The sequence below is a fragment of the Oreochromis aureus genome, linkage group 2 (genome assembly GCF_013358895.1).
Source record: "Oreochromis aureus strain Israel breed Guangdong linkage group 2, ZZ_aureus, whole genome shotgun sequence".
Lineage (NCBI taxonomy): Eukaryota > Metazoa > Chordata > Actinopteri > Cichliformes > Cichlidae > Oreochromis > Oreochromis aureus.
In genome coordinates this window covers 17,314,738-17,335,832 of record NC_052943.1, presented here as the reverse complement: position 1 = coordinate 17,335,832, position 21,095 = coordinate 17,314,738, and the positions used below count along the sequence as shown (strand labels likewise).

The following is a 21,095-nucleotide window of genomic DNA, read 5'->3' as shown; positions in this document are numbered from 1 at the left end:
TTGGATATATATACTACATTGGCCTCACAGTCATAGCGCAACATATATGGCATACAGCACAAGTAATACTGCAGTAATACTGCACAGTGTTGCAGATGTCTCAGTGCTCGCTCACGTAACAGTCACAGTTATGTGATGTGGGGTTCTTTTGTGGAGATTTGCGACTACTATTGTCTACCATAAAACCACTGGACTGGCCAAATGATTGCCAGTACTCAATAAAAAGCACATGATAGCTCACTGGGAGTTTGCCAAAAGGTATCTGAACTAATCTGATCTGATGAAATAAAGGATGAACTTTGTCCAATTTTTCAATGCTGTAAGAGACAGGGCAATGAGATAGACTCAGCAATACCATCTACAGTCAAGCGAGGTGGTGGTGGCATCATGCTGTGAACATGTTTTACTCTGAACGGGCCTGAAGGAGTAGTCAGGACTATTAGTCACAGAGCAATCCCGAGTGGAAACCTTTACCACCATGCTCCGGATTTCAGGCTCAGGCTGAGATTAACATTTCAATAAGCTAACCACCTGAAGCATACCACCAAAAAGTACAGGTGTGGTTTTTGAAAAGCTCCTTGTTCATTCCTGACATGAATCTGTGTCTGGGGTGATAAGACTGCTGGTCATCCAAACCAGCACACCTACATAGGTCCTACTAGGTGCAATAAACTTCATGTTAAATCCAGACCTGTGGCCTACAACTCCACAAGAAATTAAATACAAAGAATACCTAGTAAAATACATTACATTCTTCTTACATCCAGTGACTTTGTGCACCTCCAGTATAAAAATATTCAACATTTACGATGCAGGAATAGACAGATCACATTTTATTTCATACTTTAGTCCTCGTTTCACAAGATGGAGAAATCTAGGCAGTGGTAAACTAATTCTGCTAACTAAAACCTTTACAATGACTGTGCACTGACACTATTCTGACATAACTTCCAGAAGAATTGTGTGCCAAACTTGCATTAAGATTCCCAAGAAGACTCAATGGACTGCTGACAAAGGTGCTTTCACTGAGTTCCAAGTGAAGAGTCTGAATACTAATGTAGATTGCATAACTCTAGGGATTTATTCCTAACAAATTTGATAAAGAATCGTCTTATTTTAGTCTGTTGTCTACAGACTGAAAGAGAAACACATTTTTTGTATTTTAAGATGAATCTGAAACATAAAATAGACAAAATGTGACATAATATTCAGTAAAAGTCACCACACTGTAGTCTCCTGGCTTATTTGACCTTTATGTAGCTAAAAGTCCAAAGTGCATGGTTTCTAAATTGTAACCAGATTTCATTAATGCGTCTGGGTGACTGGGTTCCAGACACGTGCATGCAGCCTGAAGTGTTGGCTGCATGCAGAAGCAGACTCAGATATCTGGACAAGGTCAATCTCTTTGCAACACAGCAAAGGGGTAATGCACGACAGTGCTATTTTCCCCCTTGGATTATATTTAGAGCTGCAGGGCTCAAAGCACTGAGTCGGGAATTAAACACCACTGGATGTCTTCACATCAGCGCACAGGACATTTAACACCTGTTCTTAGAGAGTCGTTTCAAAATAGGCCTACTACAATTTATCAGTACGCTTCAACACGGCCATATACAGACACATGGAGAAGACTCAGATTGCAGACAGGGAACACATTCATTTAAATCCTACTGATCATAACAAAAGGCCTGGCTGTGCAGTCTCACGGGATGAAAGCAGGTTTGATCTGTCTTGAACACTAAAACAATCGCCAGATACTCAAAGCACCACTTGGACAGATTAAAACATTTATTCCTGCACCTTTAAGATTCTGGTCAGCAGTTTTGTTTTGTTTTGTTTTTTAAAGCAATCTTTTAAGGAACCTATTTCAATGGGGACTGAGAGAAAAGGAAGTATCAAGACAGAGCCTTACATGCAGACTCATTGAGAAGGACTTCCCTCTTGTGCCTTTTTCAAAGAGGGCTGTTACATAACCTGATGGAGGCACTGTTAACAGAGACAACAGATGTCCTCAGTGAACCCAAAGGGAGGCAAGACGCTTTCATGGGAACTCATTTTCATTACAAATAATACACAGGAGGGCACAAAATAATCACCAACCTGAAAAGGGACATGCTGGCAGAAGGATCACGCTGTAATTTAAATTAAATAGAAAGACCACCCACCCCCCTGACATTCACACAGTTAACTCGCAGTCATGTACCTTTTCTATCATGTCCCTTTGTGTTTCCATGTATAAACCTGGCCTTGCTTCCACTTTCCATGTTTGTTAGTAGGTCTTGTCCAGACTTGCCCTCTTTTTTTATCCAATCAGTTTGCTGCTGCACAACGGGAGCCCAATGAGCATTAGGGGCATGGCAGGGGCTTGGTGAACAGGGCGGACCTGAGGAGAGGCAGCGGAGGCCTGATTTACAAGATTCCCCAATACTCCAGAAAGGCTCTGTGAAAGGATCACTCGGAACGCAGTGAATCATCCAGATAAAGTTTCCACGACGTGACAAGTAAAACGGTTAAAAAGTCTAAATTCTGAAACTTCAATTTCAAACCCACAAAGCATTTTCTTTTCACTCATCTCAGATTTCAGTCTTCATTTTTAAAAAGAACATTACCAGAAAAAACTTATAGTTATGAATGCACACAGAACGTGCTGTAAATCTGGCAGCCGCCACATGCTGTCACTGCTGGGAGATAAAGCCCAGTCGCAGCAGTATTTGAACTACAGTAACCCTGTACAGGACTGTACAGGTTACAGTGCAGTTAGGACCATCTGTGCCCAGAGGCCCAGCAAGGGGCTGCAACTGGCACGTTGCGTCTCAGTACAATAAAATATATCTGCACTGAGACTTGAAACGGAGTCCCATATGCTCCAGGCAAACATTCAATTGCTGTATTATATTAGTTCTGATATTCTAATATTCTTATCAGTGCTGTAGCAAGAATAAATATGGCCCTTATTAACTAACCTTTGATTTCCCTTCTTTCATTTTATGTAGATTTTTAACAGTAAGTAGCTGTAATCTCATAAAGATTAAAGTGGTGATGTGGATTAAATTAGATTTAATGGCTCTTTTATGTCAGTTTTAAGCATTTTTGCTGCTGCTTTTCAGTAGTGCAGGGCTGATAATAGAAACACGTGCCCACTCCTATATGGAAATGGAAGGTGTTGTTAGATCCATTTTATCTGGAGTTTAGTCACCCAGTGCAGGCGTTCCCATCATGAACAGCTACCCTACAGACTAAGCAGAAGTTGTGACACGTCTCGCATGATGCCACCTTCTGGTATTTTGGCTCAGCTGCGTCACAGCACAAGCACCACCATGTCCTCAACAGCAGTGTTAGAACAGATAAGATGTGGTTTAAAGAAGCTGCTGTGTCTGAAATGTGCTGTTTTCATATGCTCCTGTGATCATGTTGAATGAGGAGGGAGCACTGACGTCGGCAGGATGGTTGTTTTCACACAGACTTCTTTTTGCTGTTGTGGTCTGAAGTTTGCATTCACTGATCATTTTTTTAAACAGTTTTTTGCTTTTTTCCGGGTGGAATGATTGTACAACCGACATTGGGAAGACCAAGCTTGAAGGTGTTGATTTTGTAGCAGGAGCGTCTTTCTTGGTCAGCACCTTCTAAGTCCACAGAGATGTAAAACTTGCTTCACTCTGGACAGTGATGCTGGTGATCCAGCAATTTCCACTTCCAATTTCCTCTAATCCGAGGGTGACAGTTTGGGACTTCTTCCAGATATTAGCAAAGTGATGACACATCAGAATAAAATGTACTTACATATAATTGCTTGAACTGATGATCTTGGAATCTGCAGTTGTTTAGAAATGACTAGAGATCTTCAATTCTCCAAGAAAATTAATCAATCAACCAATTAATTCCTAATTCAAAAACCTCTCAGAGCTTCACCGAGTCCCTCGGACTTACACATCGTTCTGAGCATTGGTCAATTCAACAAGTCAAACTAATTCTTTTTATGCTGTCAAAGAGAAACTACCAGTTGTAGTCTATCATGATCAATCATTATCAACTTTAGATTTTGGCCTTGTCAAATTAAAAGACAGTGGTGCTGAAGTTTCTACTATAATTAAAACATTTAAACGGGTTTACGTAACATTTGAACCTCTGTTGATGTGAGAAAAGCCCAAATAAATTCAAACTTGTGCACCCAATTCTTATTTTCCTTAAAGATGAATGCTGCATAATCATTCCACCTTGATAAAAGAACATTTAAAAGAAATCTTTAAAAGCTCAAAGTCCCACGATATTCATGCCCATGATGACTGTATGACCACAACTGCATCTAAGCCCTATGATTAAAAAACAAAAACAAAGAAAAAAACACAACATATGCACACAAATCATAAAGTGCTAGTCTATCTAAATCTTACATTTAAATGTATTACTGGGAACAGCTTTAAAAGACAGTAGACTGCTCTTTTCAGCTTTAGTGCTGACAGACTTGCTGACATTTGTTTATCAGCATCAAATGACTAAACCTGCAGCTCTGTTACAGACCAGGAGTACTATTACAGCAACAGATCACCAACAGGGTGACAAAGTCTTTCTACAAGTAGATCAAAACAACCCTGGGAACTTATTCTGATCAGTTATCCAGTTAGATTTAGTTTTAAAAAGATTTTTATCCCCCCTGGAAGTTTACATCAACCACTGTGTAAAAACCAAACAGTTTTTACACATTTTTCCATATTCTTTACTGTGTTGTTTTTATTTTTGGTGAAATATAGCTATAAATCGGTTGCCATATAGCATATACTGTATAAGCAGAATAGGTGTACCTACACCTTTTTAGTCAATAGTTTATTCTTTCCACCTAATTCAATTCTTTGTTGTCAGTTATTTATTTTTATGAGCATTTTTTAGTTGTTGTTGCTACAAAAACCTGCTAATAGCCAGAAAAAACATCATGATCACTGCAGCCCACAATGATGGGAACAACCATCACTAGATGGGTAGAAGAGTAGCCTGCTAGAAAGCATGCAGTCACTTATCCCTTCCCACACTGACACTTGTAAACAGAAGTTACCAGAACAAACTCGAGCCGAGGCCAGCTGAGTGGTTTACAGCTTTGAAACACACTGTGTGCTCAGCTGTCATTAAACTGTAAACTTCTTCATGATTTTGAGCACACAAATGACTTTTTAACAACTTAAAAGGAGACAAGTAATACAACAATTCAGCTACAGGAAATTCTTAGGTACAATAAATAAATAAAAATGCTATATTAAGATACTACCAGGGCAGGCAGGGCTTTATTGTTTACTGAACAAAGGGAGGAAAAGCTTATTACTGAGCTAAACTCAACTGTAAAACAGTTGAAGCCCCACTGAGAAGTCTTTCTTGACTCAAAATTCTTCTTATTAATATTGTTATTATTATCATTATTATTAGTCGCACCAGGAAATATATGTCAAAATTGGACTTTATACATAAATTTGACATAAAAGAGATTAAATTATGATTCATAATCATGCTTTATTCTTGTTTATTTCTTATAAAGGAATCAAATAAAAGGCTCTCTGAAGATCGCACACTTGTTGTATCCCATGTTCTTTAACTAAACTATACTCTTCTTTACACCTTAAGTCTCTTCATCTTAAATATCTTTTGTTAGTTTGTGACTTCAAACCAAAACTTCATTGATTGTCAACACAAAATCTAGCGTAGCACCAGTACAATAAAACTGTACTTTTGCTTTTTTTTTTCTTTTTTTCTCCTTTTTTTGAAATACTGTTTTTGAATGAAGGAGGGAAATCTCAGAATAAAGGGATCCTAATAATAAGTACATTTCAGAATGAAGCACCAACCATAGAAAGCATTTTTCATAGATAGGGTTGTCAGATACACAAGAGGTCAAATATATTAATGACTATTAAATTAAGCACAACAAACAGTGTAAATAAAACACTGCAACACAAAGCACTCTGGGAGCTGGAAACACCATATTGGGAAGTTGGGGGACAGTCGTGGCTCCTCTGGACTCCAGAGATGGTAGAAAGTTTCCTCTGAGAGAGATCCACAGGATTCTGTATTAGGACGAGTAGAGAAGACTACTGTCTGTCCAGTTCTGTAAACAAACTCTCCGCCTCAATGTCCGAAACAGCCTTATTTGATACTGCAACCAGGGACCGGAACAGCTTCCGCGGGCCTGCCTCACTATGTGAAATGCACAGGAAAAAAAAATCAACACTTTAAATTATCAGGTCCATTCAGAAATGATCTCGAGGACACCGGAAGTGAAAAATGGAAAGGAGGCTCTGAGCGGGTGATTAGGTCTGAATGTTATGTGCCACGATCTCTTCTCTGCAGGTCTCCAGATCTCTCAGGTTGACAGAGAAACCATCTGGGCCAATGGCCTCCCTGACTTAAGCGTCTTAGCTGTACGCAAGAGTTCACCAAGATAAAAGCCTTGGATTATCTCCCGTCGAAAAATATCGCTTTCCCTCAGGAACAAACTAAAACAAAAAAGTCCTAAACATTATCCATCCCTTGCCACAAGAATACATTTATAGAATCAAATGTGTTTACCCTGATGGCAAGATATACATATACACTACCATGTACATACATAATTAATAAAAAGGTTTACTCAATAGTTCTCATGTATTCAAATATACCTATAGATAGGAACCTGAAAGCTGCTATCCAGCATCGACAACTCCTGTGTGCAGGTCCTTCAGATGACTTCTGCCCAAGGTCAGAGGTCATCGGTGGAGTGTCAGTCGTTACTGTAGCTGGAGATAAAATCTTTGACCCTCGTTACAACGGACGGAGAGGTTTCCACTGAGCTGCTGCCTGGAGGGAAGGCTGACAAAATGACAGTTTGCGTGGTGCTGGGGCGCAGCTCAAGAGAGGCTATCGGCTGTGAGCCTTCCCTGTGTTTGTCACTGCCTCTTCCTGTTCCTCCTCCTCGTCCTCTTGTAGGATGTGAATCGAGGAACCCAGTAGTCTCTGGAGCTCCGGTACACAACGCACCAGATCCACAAGTCCGTCTTCGTCCTCCTCTTCTTTCTCTTCCTCCTTAGTTTTGCTTTTGTAGGGAGAAGCCAAAGCGGAGCTCACCTGGCTGACCGATACCTGCCTCCAGAGCTCAGCGTGCGACAAACTCACCACCTCCAAGTGCGGATACCGCGCTCGGAAAATCCGCGCAGACATCTTCAGGCGCTTCAGGACATCCGTCAGCAGGAACCAGTTGCAAAAGCTGCAAAAGCAAAACATCAGACATCAGCTGAAGGTGGCATGCACAACATGAGAGCTGGCAGTTTAGGTGTAAGCATCGTCAAATGAACAAACATGAAACTATAGTTAAGTTTTTTGTCCAGACAGACAACAAAAGCAGCAATATATTAATGCACCACAGAGACATTTATTTAGTATCGTATCGTTTCAAGTGTCACAAAGCAGTTGCATAACCTGAAAAAATATGGTTGCCCCAAAATGATGTGAAATGCCCAATTTTGCCCGCTCGCACACTGATTAAGAATCCTTCCAAAAAGTCCTGGATCCAGATCAGCTTCCAAACTAAATCACTACTAAGCTGGGCCAAGCCCCAACTCTGGTAAATGCCCCATGTAAATCCCTCAAATTTCTGAGTAATCCTACAAAAATGCAACAAACCAAACTAAACGCATAACCTATTTGGCAGAGGTAACACATGCTGAGGCAATGACCTGATCTATTAATGTTTTCTTTGCAGATAACTCCCCATACTAGCATCATCATCTCATAGTAATTAAAGTACCTGACTAATGAAATTCAAGTTTAAATATTGTGGTTTTGTAGCTAAAAAAAATCTGAAATATTCTTCATCATCCTGCACTTGTTCCCCTTTACACTCAGGAACAATAAACAACAACCCATATCCGTAAAAACGTTGGTTGGGAACATCATGCAGATATCTTTAGTACATTTCCAAAAAATGTTTATGTACCAGAAGCTGAAGCAACTGCTGTTTATCTATAAGTCTTAACCATCAGTATCTACTATCATCACAGACTATCTGACCTAAATTCTTAGGCACATTGCGCAGCGGTGATCAAATTTAGATGACATTTGACCTATGAGTGGCAACAGGAAGGCCTGATATTATATTACCAAAAAACAATCTGATTTATTACCGTGCGGTTCTTCGCCAGTAATCTCTCATTGTTATGAACTTACCCCTGTGTTAATGACACCTGCACGTGATAGCAGGGTAGCAGAGGCTCTGAGGAGAACTCGAACATAAGACAATCTTTGTCCGACTCTCGTTCGGTCTTCCCCGTTACATTCTCCTCCAACTCCTGGTTCTGCTCAGACAGCAGGAAGTCCCAGCACGGCTCCTGGTCAGTCTCTGTGAAGGGAAGTTCACTGAGGTGAGAAAGGGAGGAAGAGCGGACAAGCTGGCTGCGTCGGTTACTGTACTAATGAACGAGGTCTGCATGCCCTCTAGTGGGCAGTATATTCGCACCAACAGTTACACACATACGCCTGGTGACATATAAAAATACACATAAACACACTTCATGGTGTCAGTCATAGCTTCAAATATAAAAGCTGATGAAAATAATGGCTCTTAGTGATCATTTACTGCTGTCTTATAAATACATACATATATATATATATATATACATACACACACACACACACACGTATAAACTCCAGTTAGAAGACAGTTGGCTTAAAGGGCGAGGAGCTAAAACAGCTTTTTTCTCAGACAGGATGAACCAATAGCCTGCATATGTTCAGTCAATGAATAGAAACACTGAACTGGAAATGAACATAAAAGTCTCCTTTAAACCTGTATAAAAACAAAATGCAAACCTCTAAAGTGGATATATAAAGTGCACAATGACGTCTATAAGGTCCATGCTGCCATTGACTGGCAGATTGTGATAAACTGACTGAAATAGCTGGCATTACTCAATGAAAAACAAAAAAAACTAACAGCTAACAAACAGCTGCAGTTATTAAACCTGATTATCTTTTGTCACTCAGACTGTTCAGACGCTGTAGACCACTTTGTCTTTAGTCTCCTTCAGTTCTTCCATGCAACTCTAATCCTGCTTTCCTTCCACTGGATAACTGGCTCCCTGTGGCTGTTTACAACAAAACACGGATGCTAATACTCAAAGCTAACACCCCCTCCACGTCCCAGTGGTCAAGCTTGAGCCCAGTCTATAAACTGGCTTCCATTCCCTGTGACTCAGGAGTAGCACAGGAATGCAATTTCAATTACTTTTATGCCACCATGCTTACAAATTAAAGCTGGGTATTTGATTGATCAATGGGCTGACATTCAGCAGACTGACAGGTTCAGCGTGAAGGTTACTCACCAAACAGCGAGCTGCTGTAGAAATCCCAGGGTAAACTAGGATCCTGTTCATTGCGGCCTTCCAGGTCTGTGAAATATTCTGGAGAAAAGAAAAAACACATGGTATTATTTTTTTATGACTCTAGCTGTTTGCATGTTATGACTTCTACGAGGAAATATGTGGATGAAGGCTGATGCTAGTGCTTGTTCTGGACCAAGCAAAACGTACAACGGTATAAGGGTGAAAGAAAAGTGGACTAAATTAAGACCATCAGCAAAGAAAACAAAGTTAAAGCTTATGCATGTGATACGGTCCATTGTGCAGCTCTGTGCAGCTACCAGTGCAAGGAGAAAACAGGCCATCAGAGCTGTATATCTGTCTTTCTGTACCATCTACTGAGCCTTCATCTCTCTGTTTATCTGTAGCCACTTTCACACATGCACTGCAGCAGAGCTGCTTGATTATGGCAAATATAAACACAGTTATTTTAGTCAATACTGAGATCACAATTATTTAACACCATTATTCACAGACTTACAGACAAAACTCAATTAAAAATAACCAAGTTGTCTTCTTTACTGCGGCTTTCATTGAATTTTAACACGATTTCTACAAAAAATTATTTGATAAAACACAACGAAAGAGATATGAGCTAACCTAAACAAGCCACAGCCTGGTGGAGTGTAATTGTGAGCTCGTAGAGAGCAACAAAATTAAAAGTTTGGTGAAATGAAAGACGAAACAAAGATGGGGACCTCTAACTTCACTGTGAAATAGAATGCAAACAATTTACCCTGATTATTTTTAATAATTGTGAGAACCCAAAATTGTAACTAATTTTGTGTCTATGATGATCAAAGTGCCCTAATAAATGAGATCGGACAGTAAATGGTGTTTACTTGGTAGGCAGGGGTGATGTCTGACAGTCTGCATTCACAGCGAGTGAAAATGCGTCATGTGGCCTGCCTCGTGCACGCTCGTCTGAGCTGGCACCCTTCACCTCAACCAGACAGTGCAGTGAGAACGTGGCTGACATCATCCATGTCCTGTTGTGTGGTGCAACTCTGGATAATATCCGCACTCTATTCTCTCAACACTGTTGATGTGTAAAAACTGCCTGGAGATGCACGTACGAAGTGAGACTAATATGCTACCCAGATTCAGCAGCAAGCAAACATTGACTTATGTGAATTATTTATTGTTTAACCTGGCAAAGTGCTGAAAAGACACCTTTAGCATTGCATGAAAGTGGTCATGTTTGTAACAAGCTGGCTTTGGGATTTTTCTTGCAGCCACACAAAGCAGTAACTATGGATGGGGAACAGTTTCTGAGGAAAGCAGATTTTAACTGATTCCAGGGAGGCAACTTACAGCAATCATATGTCATCCTTCCTAATGCTTATTTATAAAAATTAATTAAAAGCTTATGGCACAAAAAATGATTTGGTCAGAAAAGTTTTTCTTCTGTTTTTACAGAACAGCAATCTATTAAAAAGTCCTTCCAAATTTAACAGACGAGTCAGAGCTCATCACCGCTCATCGCTGCAGCTTTTTACTTAAATTCTCCTTGTTACTTTTTAAAAAAAACTAAGGATGCTGGTTCTTATGACAAACACACAGTGATGCCTCCTAATTGTTTTCTAACATTCACACACACAAATACTCTCTTGGATGTGTTGGGGTTCAGCATCTTGCCGAAGGATACATCAGCACATAACCAGGAAAAGTCAGGCAGAAAAGTAGATGACCCACTCAACCACCTGAGCCACAGTCACACCCACATGTTGCTGATCTTCATTTTCTCCAACTCACAAGTGCACTGGACTTACTGTTATCTAATGTCATATCTGCTTTGTGTGATATCAGTTGACAAACGTTTGATTCATTACATTCCTAACAGGATTAAGCATCAATCAATCAACACCTAATCAGTCACAGTCACAAGACATATTTGATGAGCTCAGTTTGCTTCGGTTTCCTAGTACACTTTGACAACCAAATTCAACTGGAAGACAACAAAAACAATGATTTAAACAACTGTCAGGCTCTTTGTGGATGGAAGGAGATTTGACTGAAATTCTCATGTATGCTTCATTCAACCTGTATTGTTTAATTCTCAAAAGCGATGCAGTGGGAGGGGCGCAGAGTTTACTAATGTGTTGACACACTGCTTGATGGATGACTGTAAAGTTACAACTTCAAGTATTTATTTTCCCGTCTCATTCTAAATAGCTTTGTGAAAGCATCTGCTGTGTCACCAAATGTTTGTTGATGATTAAAAAAAAAATGAATTTAACAAAGAATAAACTGTTAATCTCTTGTCCAGTGGTGTAAAGGTGAATAAGAAGCGTGAACTACCTGTGAGGAATTTCTTCATGCTTGCACTGTGTGCCAATTTGACTGGTGTATGTCCAGAGTAGGTTGCCAGAGTTGGGTCTGCACCGTGGTTCAGAAGCAACCAAACTATTGGTAAGTTATCGCTTGCTACTGCATCGTGAAGTGGGCTGAGGGGAAGAACAGACAAAACACAAAAGACTTTTAGCATTTGCACAACTTTACATTACACAGAAAATATTGAAGACTGTAGGACAATGACCTCTAACTTTAGTTATACATGCTGTTTCCAGGGGTCATGCTTAGATTTATTACAAAGGTTACACATATGACAAGTAACTCAAGAAGAGTCCTGCTAGAAGAAACCTTGAAAGACCTCTGGGCACTTATTTGAGCAGATATTTTGAAGCATTATCTAAATAGTTTAACTTCAATGGTCATGAGGACATAAAAAGTTTCATCTTAAAAAATTACTAATATGCCCCAAATTAAGTTTTTAAAAAGCTTATCTTTAAATAGGTTTTTAAAAAACTTCCACCACCATCTTTTCTGTGGATGAATCTCATTTCAAGATTTTTCAAGTAACACATCTCTCTATTATAAAGTCTCTGATTAAAGCCACTGTCATGCTGCATGAAGCCTCACCGTGTTCCATCCTGAGCACTACAATTGACATCTGCACCATTGTTCAGCAGCATCTGGACAATCTGAGTCCAGCCCCGAGAGGACGCCTCATGGAGAGCTGTGTAACCAGCATTATCACGCCGATTGACCTCCCGGATGTCCTTTTCGAGACAATACTGGACTACGTCCTGCAGAACACCGGAAGGAAAGATAAACTGTCAGATTATCATGCATTTTTTCCACTGATGTCAAAATTCCTGTTACCAGTAAACGTGTTGGGTTGTACCTGATAGCCCAAGCGCGCAGCACGTTGCAGCAAGGTCTCCCCTGCATTTTTATTGACAATCAGCCGGCGAACCTCTGGAGGAACGGGCCTTTTGGTCGGAGAATCTGGACCGCTGCTTCTTCCTGACGAGCTTTTCTTTTTAGATGGAGAGGACGGCAAACTTTTTGGAGCTGGTGATGGGCTAACTGGTACTTTTGCATCAGCTCCATCATCATCCAAGGTGAGGGAGGCGCTACTCTTGCCCAAACTGCAGCGTTTGGTCTTATTCTAAAACACAGATTTACTGATTAGAGAACTTCCAGCTGCCATCACAAACGTGAGAAAAATAGATTTCAATCAGGCCACAGGGGGGCACTGTAAGCTTGTATATCCATTGTACCTTGTTTCTATCAACTATGCATGATCTGTGATGCGCTATCCTCCCACAAGCAGCATCGGCAGCTTACCTTCGGCTCATCACTGTCACATAGGTGTTTGCTTTTGCACTTCCTCTTCCCTGAAGGCTTATCATTGCACTCTGGAGATTCTTCACTCTCCTGGTAGCGAACTGATCCTGAGCGAGTGACTGACGGTCTCTTGGGAAGAGGCTCTGGACTGGGGGCAGCGGGACTTGGACAATGTTCCACCTGTGGAACTGTAATGGCAAATTAGACCTGACGTTATACTGAGTGGTAGACAGGAGATACACCAACAATCCTAATCTTTACACACCACTCATTTATCAACACTGCACTGATGCAGCTTTGTGCTCATCCCCATCTGCCAAGCCTAACATGGAGAATGGAATAATTTAGGTGCTGATATCAGACTGTCTGGTACTTCCGGAAGCTTAGCCATCTTATCCACGGAAACAAGAAAACTGCTGTTTGCCAGCTACTCTACCCTGATTTTACAATCTTATGCTCAAATCTGCCATGTTCTCGCTTTTTCTCTACATGTACACTCACAATGCATGTCATTTCCACACTAACAGATAGGAGATGTGGATCTTCTGAAAGAGAAATATATAGATATAGACAGAGAGACCCCAAGCTGGTCTCTGTATTATTGTGAAGTTTTTACCTTACAATACAATATAAAACACCTTGAGGCGACTGTTGTTGTGATTTGGTGCTATAGATAAAACTGAATTTAAATGAATAGAACATATACTAAACATAGGAAAATTTTAAAATAATGATATCGGTGAATACATAAATAAATAATACCTGTGAGTCAAAATCTCAAGATTCAGACAGTTTTTTTCTACTTTTTCCTCAGTGGGACAGAGCTGCTCGATGAAGTTCAACTTTTTAACCATAATTTATTTGTGTAATTTCTTCAGAAAAACCAAACCAAAGTGATTCCTAACAGCTGATGGTTTTCCTACTCACCAAAGCCTCTCTTTCCATCATCTTGCCTGGAGCTGAACTAAACATGCCACAGATTAATTGCACAGTCCTACTGTATCATGTCAGCGAGATGGAATATCGTTATTAACATTATCCTCCCAGGTGCTCAGCTCTGGCTGTGAGGACAGATTCTCACCCTCACCTGCCTGCTGTCTACATCTTCAGTTTTCGAGGGGCAGCCAATCAGAGGAAAGTTATCTCAAAGGAGCGGAGCTAAAACACCTTATTACTGCGAAAAAACAGCCAGAGACGCAATGTGAGCAGGTCCCAAAGAAAACTTTTCTGAACCGAAGTACTGAAGTGACTACCTATCACAGGGTATTAAATACGTTAGACGGTTACCTTGGCAACCGTAGACTGGAATGTCTGCTAGCGACCAGCTGTCAGCGACAACGCAGTGCGCAACAAGCATGGACACAGCTTGAGTCTCCAAGCTAAGTGACAGTTTTGAGTCATTCATTCTTAAATTCATTAAACAGAAATTTCTTTCATGAACAATCTCAGAACTCAGGGAAAACCAGCATCGTCACCTGCGAGTAACTAAGTTATTTACTAATATGTGTATTTTATCTAACATTTACCTTAAATCCCATAACATCTGGAGGATTCTGGCTTTTTAAAGCTTTACTCAGCTCTATTTTGACCAAATAAAAATTGAATTATAATGGAAGAAAAACATCAAAGCAACATGAATTGGTCATTTTGTTACTTCCATACTAAAACCAACCATCAGAAAAGATTAAAGTGAATACACGGGAAATTAGTGTTTCTGTTGTTGTGGACAAAAGTTGCTAAATTTATATGTATATGTATACTGGCTACTTCACAGAGTAGAACAGAGCTTTACATTATTGTCAGTACCGATTCATTCATCAGATTTTTTTTTTAAAAGAATGAATAATCACTTAGTCTATGAAACGTCAGAAAAGATGACAAATACCCGTCACGAGCCAACAGAGCCAAATGTTTTGTCGCTTTTTATGGTCAGCAGCCAAAAAAGGATTAATGTATAATTGTATTAAAAGAGAATGATTCAGGCTTTTTTGTGAGGCTGTTTCTAACTAATGTTTGATGTGCTTGAAGGACTAAAAAACAACTAACAATAATTTTTATTTTCAATTACACTTCTGACTATTTTCACTCATGTTTTTAAATAATAAATGACTTAAAACAATTAATAATCTAAATAGCTGAAAATAATTTTTTAGCAGTTAATCAGTTGAGTAACTGATTGATTAAATTCCAATTACTACCGGTCATTTAGTGAGCTTTGGATTGCATAAAAAAATATTCAACAGGTGCTGTATTCAAATGTTGAACTTCATTGATTCTCAAATCATTCTCTTTCAATACTGTAATATGTGAATCTTTTTTTTTAACCTTCTGACCAGGATAACTTTTAACTGATCTCTACCTTCTGGGACTCCAGTGTCCTTTATCAAAGAGTTAGATTCTTCGAGGTGTTCTCCATCTTCCAGCTTGTCTTTCTCTGTGATATATTCCCCAGTCTGATACTTCTTATTACGACATCGCCGACGTTTCTTACGAGATGGCGTATCGCCCTCAGCGCTAGATGTTTTGCCCTTGCCCTGTAGCGTGCGTTCCGGCAGAGGATTTGATCGAGGCCTCCCTCTCGGACGGCGAGCAGGTTGGGCCAGAGTCAGAGAGGGTGAAGGGGATACTGGGGGAGGAGGCATTGGCGGGGGTGGAGGGGAGGGCGTCGCAAAGCCCCAGAGGTCAAGTCGAGCGTCATCAACTCGCCGCCGTCTTCGCCTCAGTCTTGGGAAGGAGCACTCTGTGGCTTCGGCCTCCTTGGTGGATACGGCGGGACTAATGAGAGACGCTGAAGTCTCCAAAGTCTGAGGACTGCTATCTGGAACTGATTAAATCACATCTGATTGTTACATTCACACCAGACTCTATGCCGAGAGTAAGACTGAGACACTGACTGCAGGTTACTTAGCTCTAAAACTGAAACTGTGAACCCAGAGTAATCAAACCATATACTACAACAAAAGGCTACGTTTGTTTTTACCAAATAAACTCAAACTTATTACAGATATCCACATCTTTGCATATTGTGGAGACTTTTTAAGGAATGTAAAAGCTATATGATTAAGAAAGAAACAAAGACTCTACCTGATTTGTTGCAGGTTTGCTGCTCGGCCTTGCTGGGACTGATCTTTTCCCTTGGAATCGCCTCTTTAGTTGGAGGGGAAAGTTTTCCCGCTGACAGACTCTGCTCCAGCACAGGTGCACATTGTTTCTTCTGCAGAAATACACAGGGGACAGAGTGAGCACGCTCTATTGGAGGTTATTGATCATGAGCCTCTCGTGGTGACAGAGAGCATGCAAGAGACTCACAATAAGCCCTCGAAAGTGAAATCATCAGTCATAACTTAATAATATGATAGGGAGCTCTGAATAGCCTTTTCGCACTTTAAACTCTTAAAAGACGATTGCTACCTTAAATATTTCTTCAAAATTTAACCAAAGAGAAATAATGAGAGTAATAGGAATTAATAATTTACCTTCTTTTTAGAGGACACTTTGGTTGGAGTATTTTCTGTCTCTTGCTTTTTCCTTCCTGCAGCCTTCTGTAATGCATCTGTTGGAGATTTCTCCTTTGCTCGCTTCTTAGGACTGGTCTTCTTTTGTTTGACGGCAGCAGCTTTTGCTTTAGTTGGCGACTCCTCTTTGGTTCCGTTTGTTTTCTTCTCAAACTTGTCGCCTCCCCCCGCACACTGGCCTGTAAGAATAGATGCAGCCATGCCCTCCAATTTGTCACCAGGAGGACTGTCTGACGGCCCACTTTCTTTCCTCAATATCTCCCCCTCTAACACCTGGGCTAGTTTACTCTCCATCCTGTTCCCATTTGTTGATGCACTGCTCCCGTAGAGATGAGACTGGCCTGCGGGTTTTGAGGAGCCTTGCTTCACCTGAAGTCCCATGTGCTCTCCCTGACCGGTGTGCATGTCAGTGTTATTCTCCAAAAGCTCAGCAGCATTTGCCTTGTCATGTCTTTTCATAGCTTGAGTAAAATCCCCTTGAGATGGTGCACTAGGCCACTTTTCCACAGACCAGCATGGTGGGTATTCAAAAGTAGAGGTATGCTTAGATTGTATGTCTTGATTTCCCGCGAGTGGATTCAGACCATCGGCTTTTCGTGATGCAACAGGCGATGCTTGGGAATTACCTTCATCCATCAGTGTTGTTGTATCAAGAGCTTGCTGCTTTACAATGGACGCAAGGTTACACAGAGGAGACTTCATTCTCTCCCACTTATCATCCTCAGGTTTGGACGGGCTGTGATGGGCACTTGGAAACTTACAACTGTCTGTAACTGCGGTGCCCTTAGTCTTTGGAGATCCTTGTATGATTTTTCGATGAACAGAAGAAGCTTGATGTGATGATGTGAGATGAGATGCCTGCTGCCAAGCCGGACTGACAACGGGAGCAGAGTATGGTACCGATGTTTTGCCAGGCCCACATTTCTGAGGAATTTGAGCATTGGTTGAGCTTAACAACGCAGTGGTTAGGGCTCCTTTTGAGGAACAGTTCTTAGTTATGGTTGTGCTGGTGTTTTTAACATGCTTGACACTGTGAGCGTGTTGGTTACCCTTCATCAGACAGGATGGCTTCTTTCCTCCTGAGGCCAGATGTTCTCCTTGGTCAATTATAGATATAAACTCCTGCTTTGCAAAACTCTGAAATTCATCCACAAACGTCCCTTTTCCATCTTTGCCCCTTAGAGTAGAAGCCAATATTGGACTAGCAACTCCTACATATGTACCAGGGATATTTTTTATTGAATCTTGTGAAGATCCCTTACCCCAGCCTGGTTTGGCCTCTGGGATCTGGTGATTCTGAGACCTATTTAATTGCTTTTGATGAGATCCATTTCGGTGGGTGTTTGGTAAGATGGGGTATTGCACAGGGGAGCCGTAATTTGCAGAATGAGTCTTCTTTGAATTCAGAAATTCTCTCTGATTTGACTCATTATTGTGGGATTCCATTATAGTAACAGGAGGGTCATTTAAGCATTTAGGGCGTTTTGATTTGGCGGACAAATCAAGAGGTACATCTCTTGATTCAACCGAGCAGACTGTGTGGTCGTCTGTTGCAGGAGGTGTGGTTTTCAGAGAGCCCATGGTTGTCTTATCTATGCTGTTGCTCTTCTCTACATGGTTCAGCATTCTGCTCTGTGAGGCGATGTTGGCCAGTGCAGAGCCACAGCAAATGGCAGCAGTCGGAGACAAGGTGTAGTGAGTGGGTGCAGCTGAAGTTAATGATGGGTGTTGCAATGGTAGGGCAATAGCTGGTGAGGCTACCACAGAAGCTAAAGATTTATGTTCTCCTACAGATTTAGCATTCTTACTTGATGCATGGTTAGATTTGAGTTTTGAGGTCGACGTGCCCGTCTTTTTCTCTGCAGCCGGAGTCCGGGCCACAGACAACGGGTAGGGATAGGTCCGCATGAGAGGTGGCCCAGCAACACCTGAGCTTTGAGGCTGGCTTTCTTTCTGAAACTGAGTGGCTGTGGCTTCTCTCAATGCTGCAATCTGACCTAATGCTGGTGGAAGATTCATTTTACAAAGTGGAGAGGAAAAATTTGCTGTGGGAAGGAAGGCAACAGGCTGGGCTGGTTTAAACATGGCAGAGCACTGAAACCCAGGTGGGACACTTTGCACAGATTGTGTTTGTGGATGGGATTTCTTATTGGATGTCACATTGCTGTGACAGGGGCTGAGTGAATCCTCCTGGCTAACTTTTACACCACTTGACCACTGAGGAGTGGGGAAGGCCCCAGCACCATCAGCTTTGAGCTTAGAGGTTTCTGCTCTTTTGTCTGTTCTCTTTTCTGAGCTGGTGAGGACCAAGCCGGACATTGGTGCATTGTTGGGCAGTTGAGGTGGAGAAAGTTCGGGGCTGTGGTTGTAGTTGTCCGGGCAGGCTTTTACAGTCTTACAGTCTTTTGTTGGAGTTGTCTTATTTTGCTGACTGAGAGTAACATCTCCTCTGAACTCAGGGGGGAGCGTCTGGGGGGGATTTCCCACCATGCTAGCAGACGCTTTATTTGGAGCACTGATCTCTCTGCTCACCGTGCCTCCATCCCCTACATTCATTAGTGTGGGATCCACCTGAGTAATAAGAAAAGTTCATGAGGCCGTGTTAATTAGATAAGAGGACAGGATGCGCTAATCAAGAAATATACCTTCAGCAGAAAAAAAAACAATTACCTGCATAGGTGTTTCTTTAGCACAACATGCCTTAGGGGGTATCTGCGTCAGTCAGGTGAGAGTTCTCCTTCAAATACAGTGATATGCTGCAAAACACACAAGAGAAAAAACATAAAACCACTTGCTGTCATTCCTTTAGCACCGTTCTCCTTTCAGCTACAGAAAATATCTGTTCAACTAAACCTTCGTGAAGAAATAAGTAACTAACTTTGGGTAATTGAAAACTTCCTTTCATCGAGATATGCTCGGAGTTCAGCTGTTTTACAATTTTCTGAGAACAAGGAGACAACCTAGAGCAGCAGAGAGAAGTGTGGTAAACTGATGGCACGTATTTGTTGTGTTATTCCCTTTGATTTTATTTTGTTGCACATAGGGAATGTGGAAAGCTGCCAGTGCTCATCCATCTGAAATGTGAACTCTCTTCACTAAAAGAATATTGTACATTCACTGTGTAAAATGAGATCTAATGCATTAATTGCAGCATAGAAGGATTAGGATCCAATGAACCCTTGGCAGAGACACGTAAGAAACTACCACCAATGATCACCTCTTTCATGTTCCATCTCATTTCTGCAAGTTAACCTTAAATCTGATGTACTCCCGAAACTTTTTATGTCGGAAATTAAAGGAGATGGTTTTAATCCTTCTGACAACCTCCCTGCCACAGAGTCAATATCATACAAAATATGATATTGAATTGTGTCCTTGGGCAAGACACTTCACCCGTTGCCTACTGGTGGTGGTCAGAGGGCCCGGTGGCGCCAGTGTCCGGCAGCCTCGCCTCTGTCAGTGCGCCCCAGGGTGGCTGTGGCTACAACATAGCTTACCATCACCAGTGTGTGAATGGGTGAATGACTGGATATATAAAGCGCTTTGGGGTCCTTAGGGACCAGAAAAAGCGCTATATAAATACAGGCCATTTACATTTACCATTTACCATCATACAAAAAAGAAAATTATGAGAAACCATCAAAGGTTTTTTGAGCCAGAAAGTTGAATCATGTTCAAATAATTATTACTGTCTTCAGTAATAAAAATGGGCATAACAATTTCTACGTCTACATGTTCACTAGAGGTTCTCGCTCATGCTTGTGACTTCACAAAATCGTCCTGGTTGAACACAGAGGAGGTTTCCCCTTCAGCAGGTGTACACAATACGAACAATAATACCGAGCCACATCTCTCAGGTGTTTTCAGTCTCATTGCCACAGATGAATAAAATCAAGCACCTAGCCATCCAAACTGCCTTTACAAACATTTGTCAAAAAATAGGTTGTTCTAAAGCGTTCAATTAATTTCAGTGTGGTACTGTAATAGGATGCCTTCACTGCAACGAATGTGAAATTTCTTCCCTCCTAGATAATTCACAATCAACTGTAAGTGGTATTATTGCAAAGTGCAACTCGGCCACCATGTACAACTACACTATGGAGTCTCCAATATGCAATATGTCATCAACGCTCTACTCACTCAGTAACTGCAGAGCTCAAAACCTCCTTATTTGACATTAACATCAGCACAAAAACTGCGCCAGAAGCTTCATGGTGCACAGTTTTTCCATTAATAAGCAAAAATATCTATTACACTTGAGAACATCAAGCGGCAATTAGCAAAAAAAGCGAAAATTATGTAGGATAACATGTGCTAAGTTTAATGCAGCCTGGGTATACACATGCATTAGGGGAAAATGTGCAAAAAATAAATATCAATGCTAGATTAGACCAGGAATCAGCAGAGTTTCAATATTACAAGATCGGGATAAAAAAAAACATAAATGGGATACCCCTAGTTTTTACTTTTGCTTTTAACAGTCACTTCAAATAGAGGCTCTTCCTAAGGCGACCCAGGGCCTGTCCCCAGCAGGCTCATTCAGTAATCCATGAGGCAATCAGCTGTTACTGCTCAA

General features: G+C 41.1%; 1 protein-coding gene across 5 annotated transcripts in view; it reads right to left on the bottom strand.

Moving 5' to 3' along the window:
- Positions 1 to 4,623: 4,623 nt before the first annotated feature.
- Positions 4,624 to 21,095, bottom strand: part of bcorl1 (BCL6 corepressor-like 1) — a 35,511-nt gene continuing 19,039 nt past the window's right edge. For 4 of the 5 annotated variants that reach the window (XM_039619997.1, XM_039620013.1, XM_039620005.1 and 1 more), the window contains exons 2-12: positions 19,190 to 19,275; positions 16,481 to 19,090; positions 16,089 to 16,218; positions 15,364 to 15,828; positions 13,005 to 13,192; positions 12,559 to 12,825; positions 12,294 to 12,460; positions 11,673 to 11,818; positions 9,336 to 9,413; positions 8,182 to 8,353; positions 4,624 to 7,222 (exon numbers count right to left, since the gene is read on the bottom strand). In XM_039619997.1, coding sequence (XP_039475931.1) covers positions 6,877 to 7,222; positions 8,182 to 8,353; positions 9,336 to 9,413; positions 11,673 to 11,818; positions 12,294 to 12,460; positions 12,559 to 12,825; positions 13,005 to 13,192; positions 15,364 to 15,828; positions 16,089 to 16,218; positions 16,481 to 19,090; positions 19,190 to 19,195 — 4,575 coding nt within the window. In that variant the 5' untranslated portion in view covers positions 19,196 to 19,275 and the 3' untranslated portion in view covers positions 4,624 to 6,876. The remainder of the gene's footprint in view (positions 7,223 to 8,181; positions 8,354 to 9,335; positions 9,414 to 11,672; positions 11,819 to 12,293; positions 12,461 to 12,558; positions 12,826 to 13,004; positions 13,193 to 15,363; positions 15,829 to 16,088; positions 16,219 to 16,480; positions 19,091 to 19,189; positions 19,276 to 21,095) is intronic. The other variant, XR_005614916.1, reaches the window with a different exon arrangement.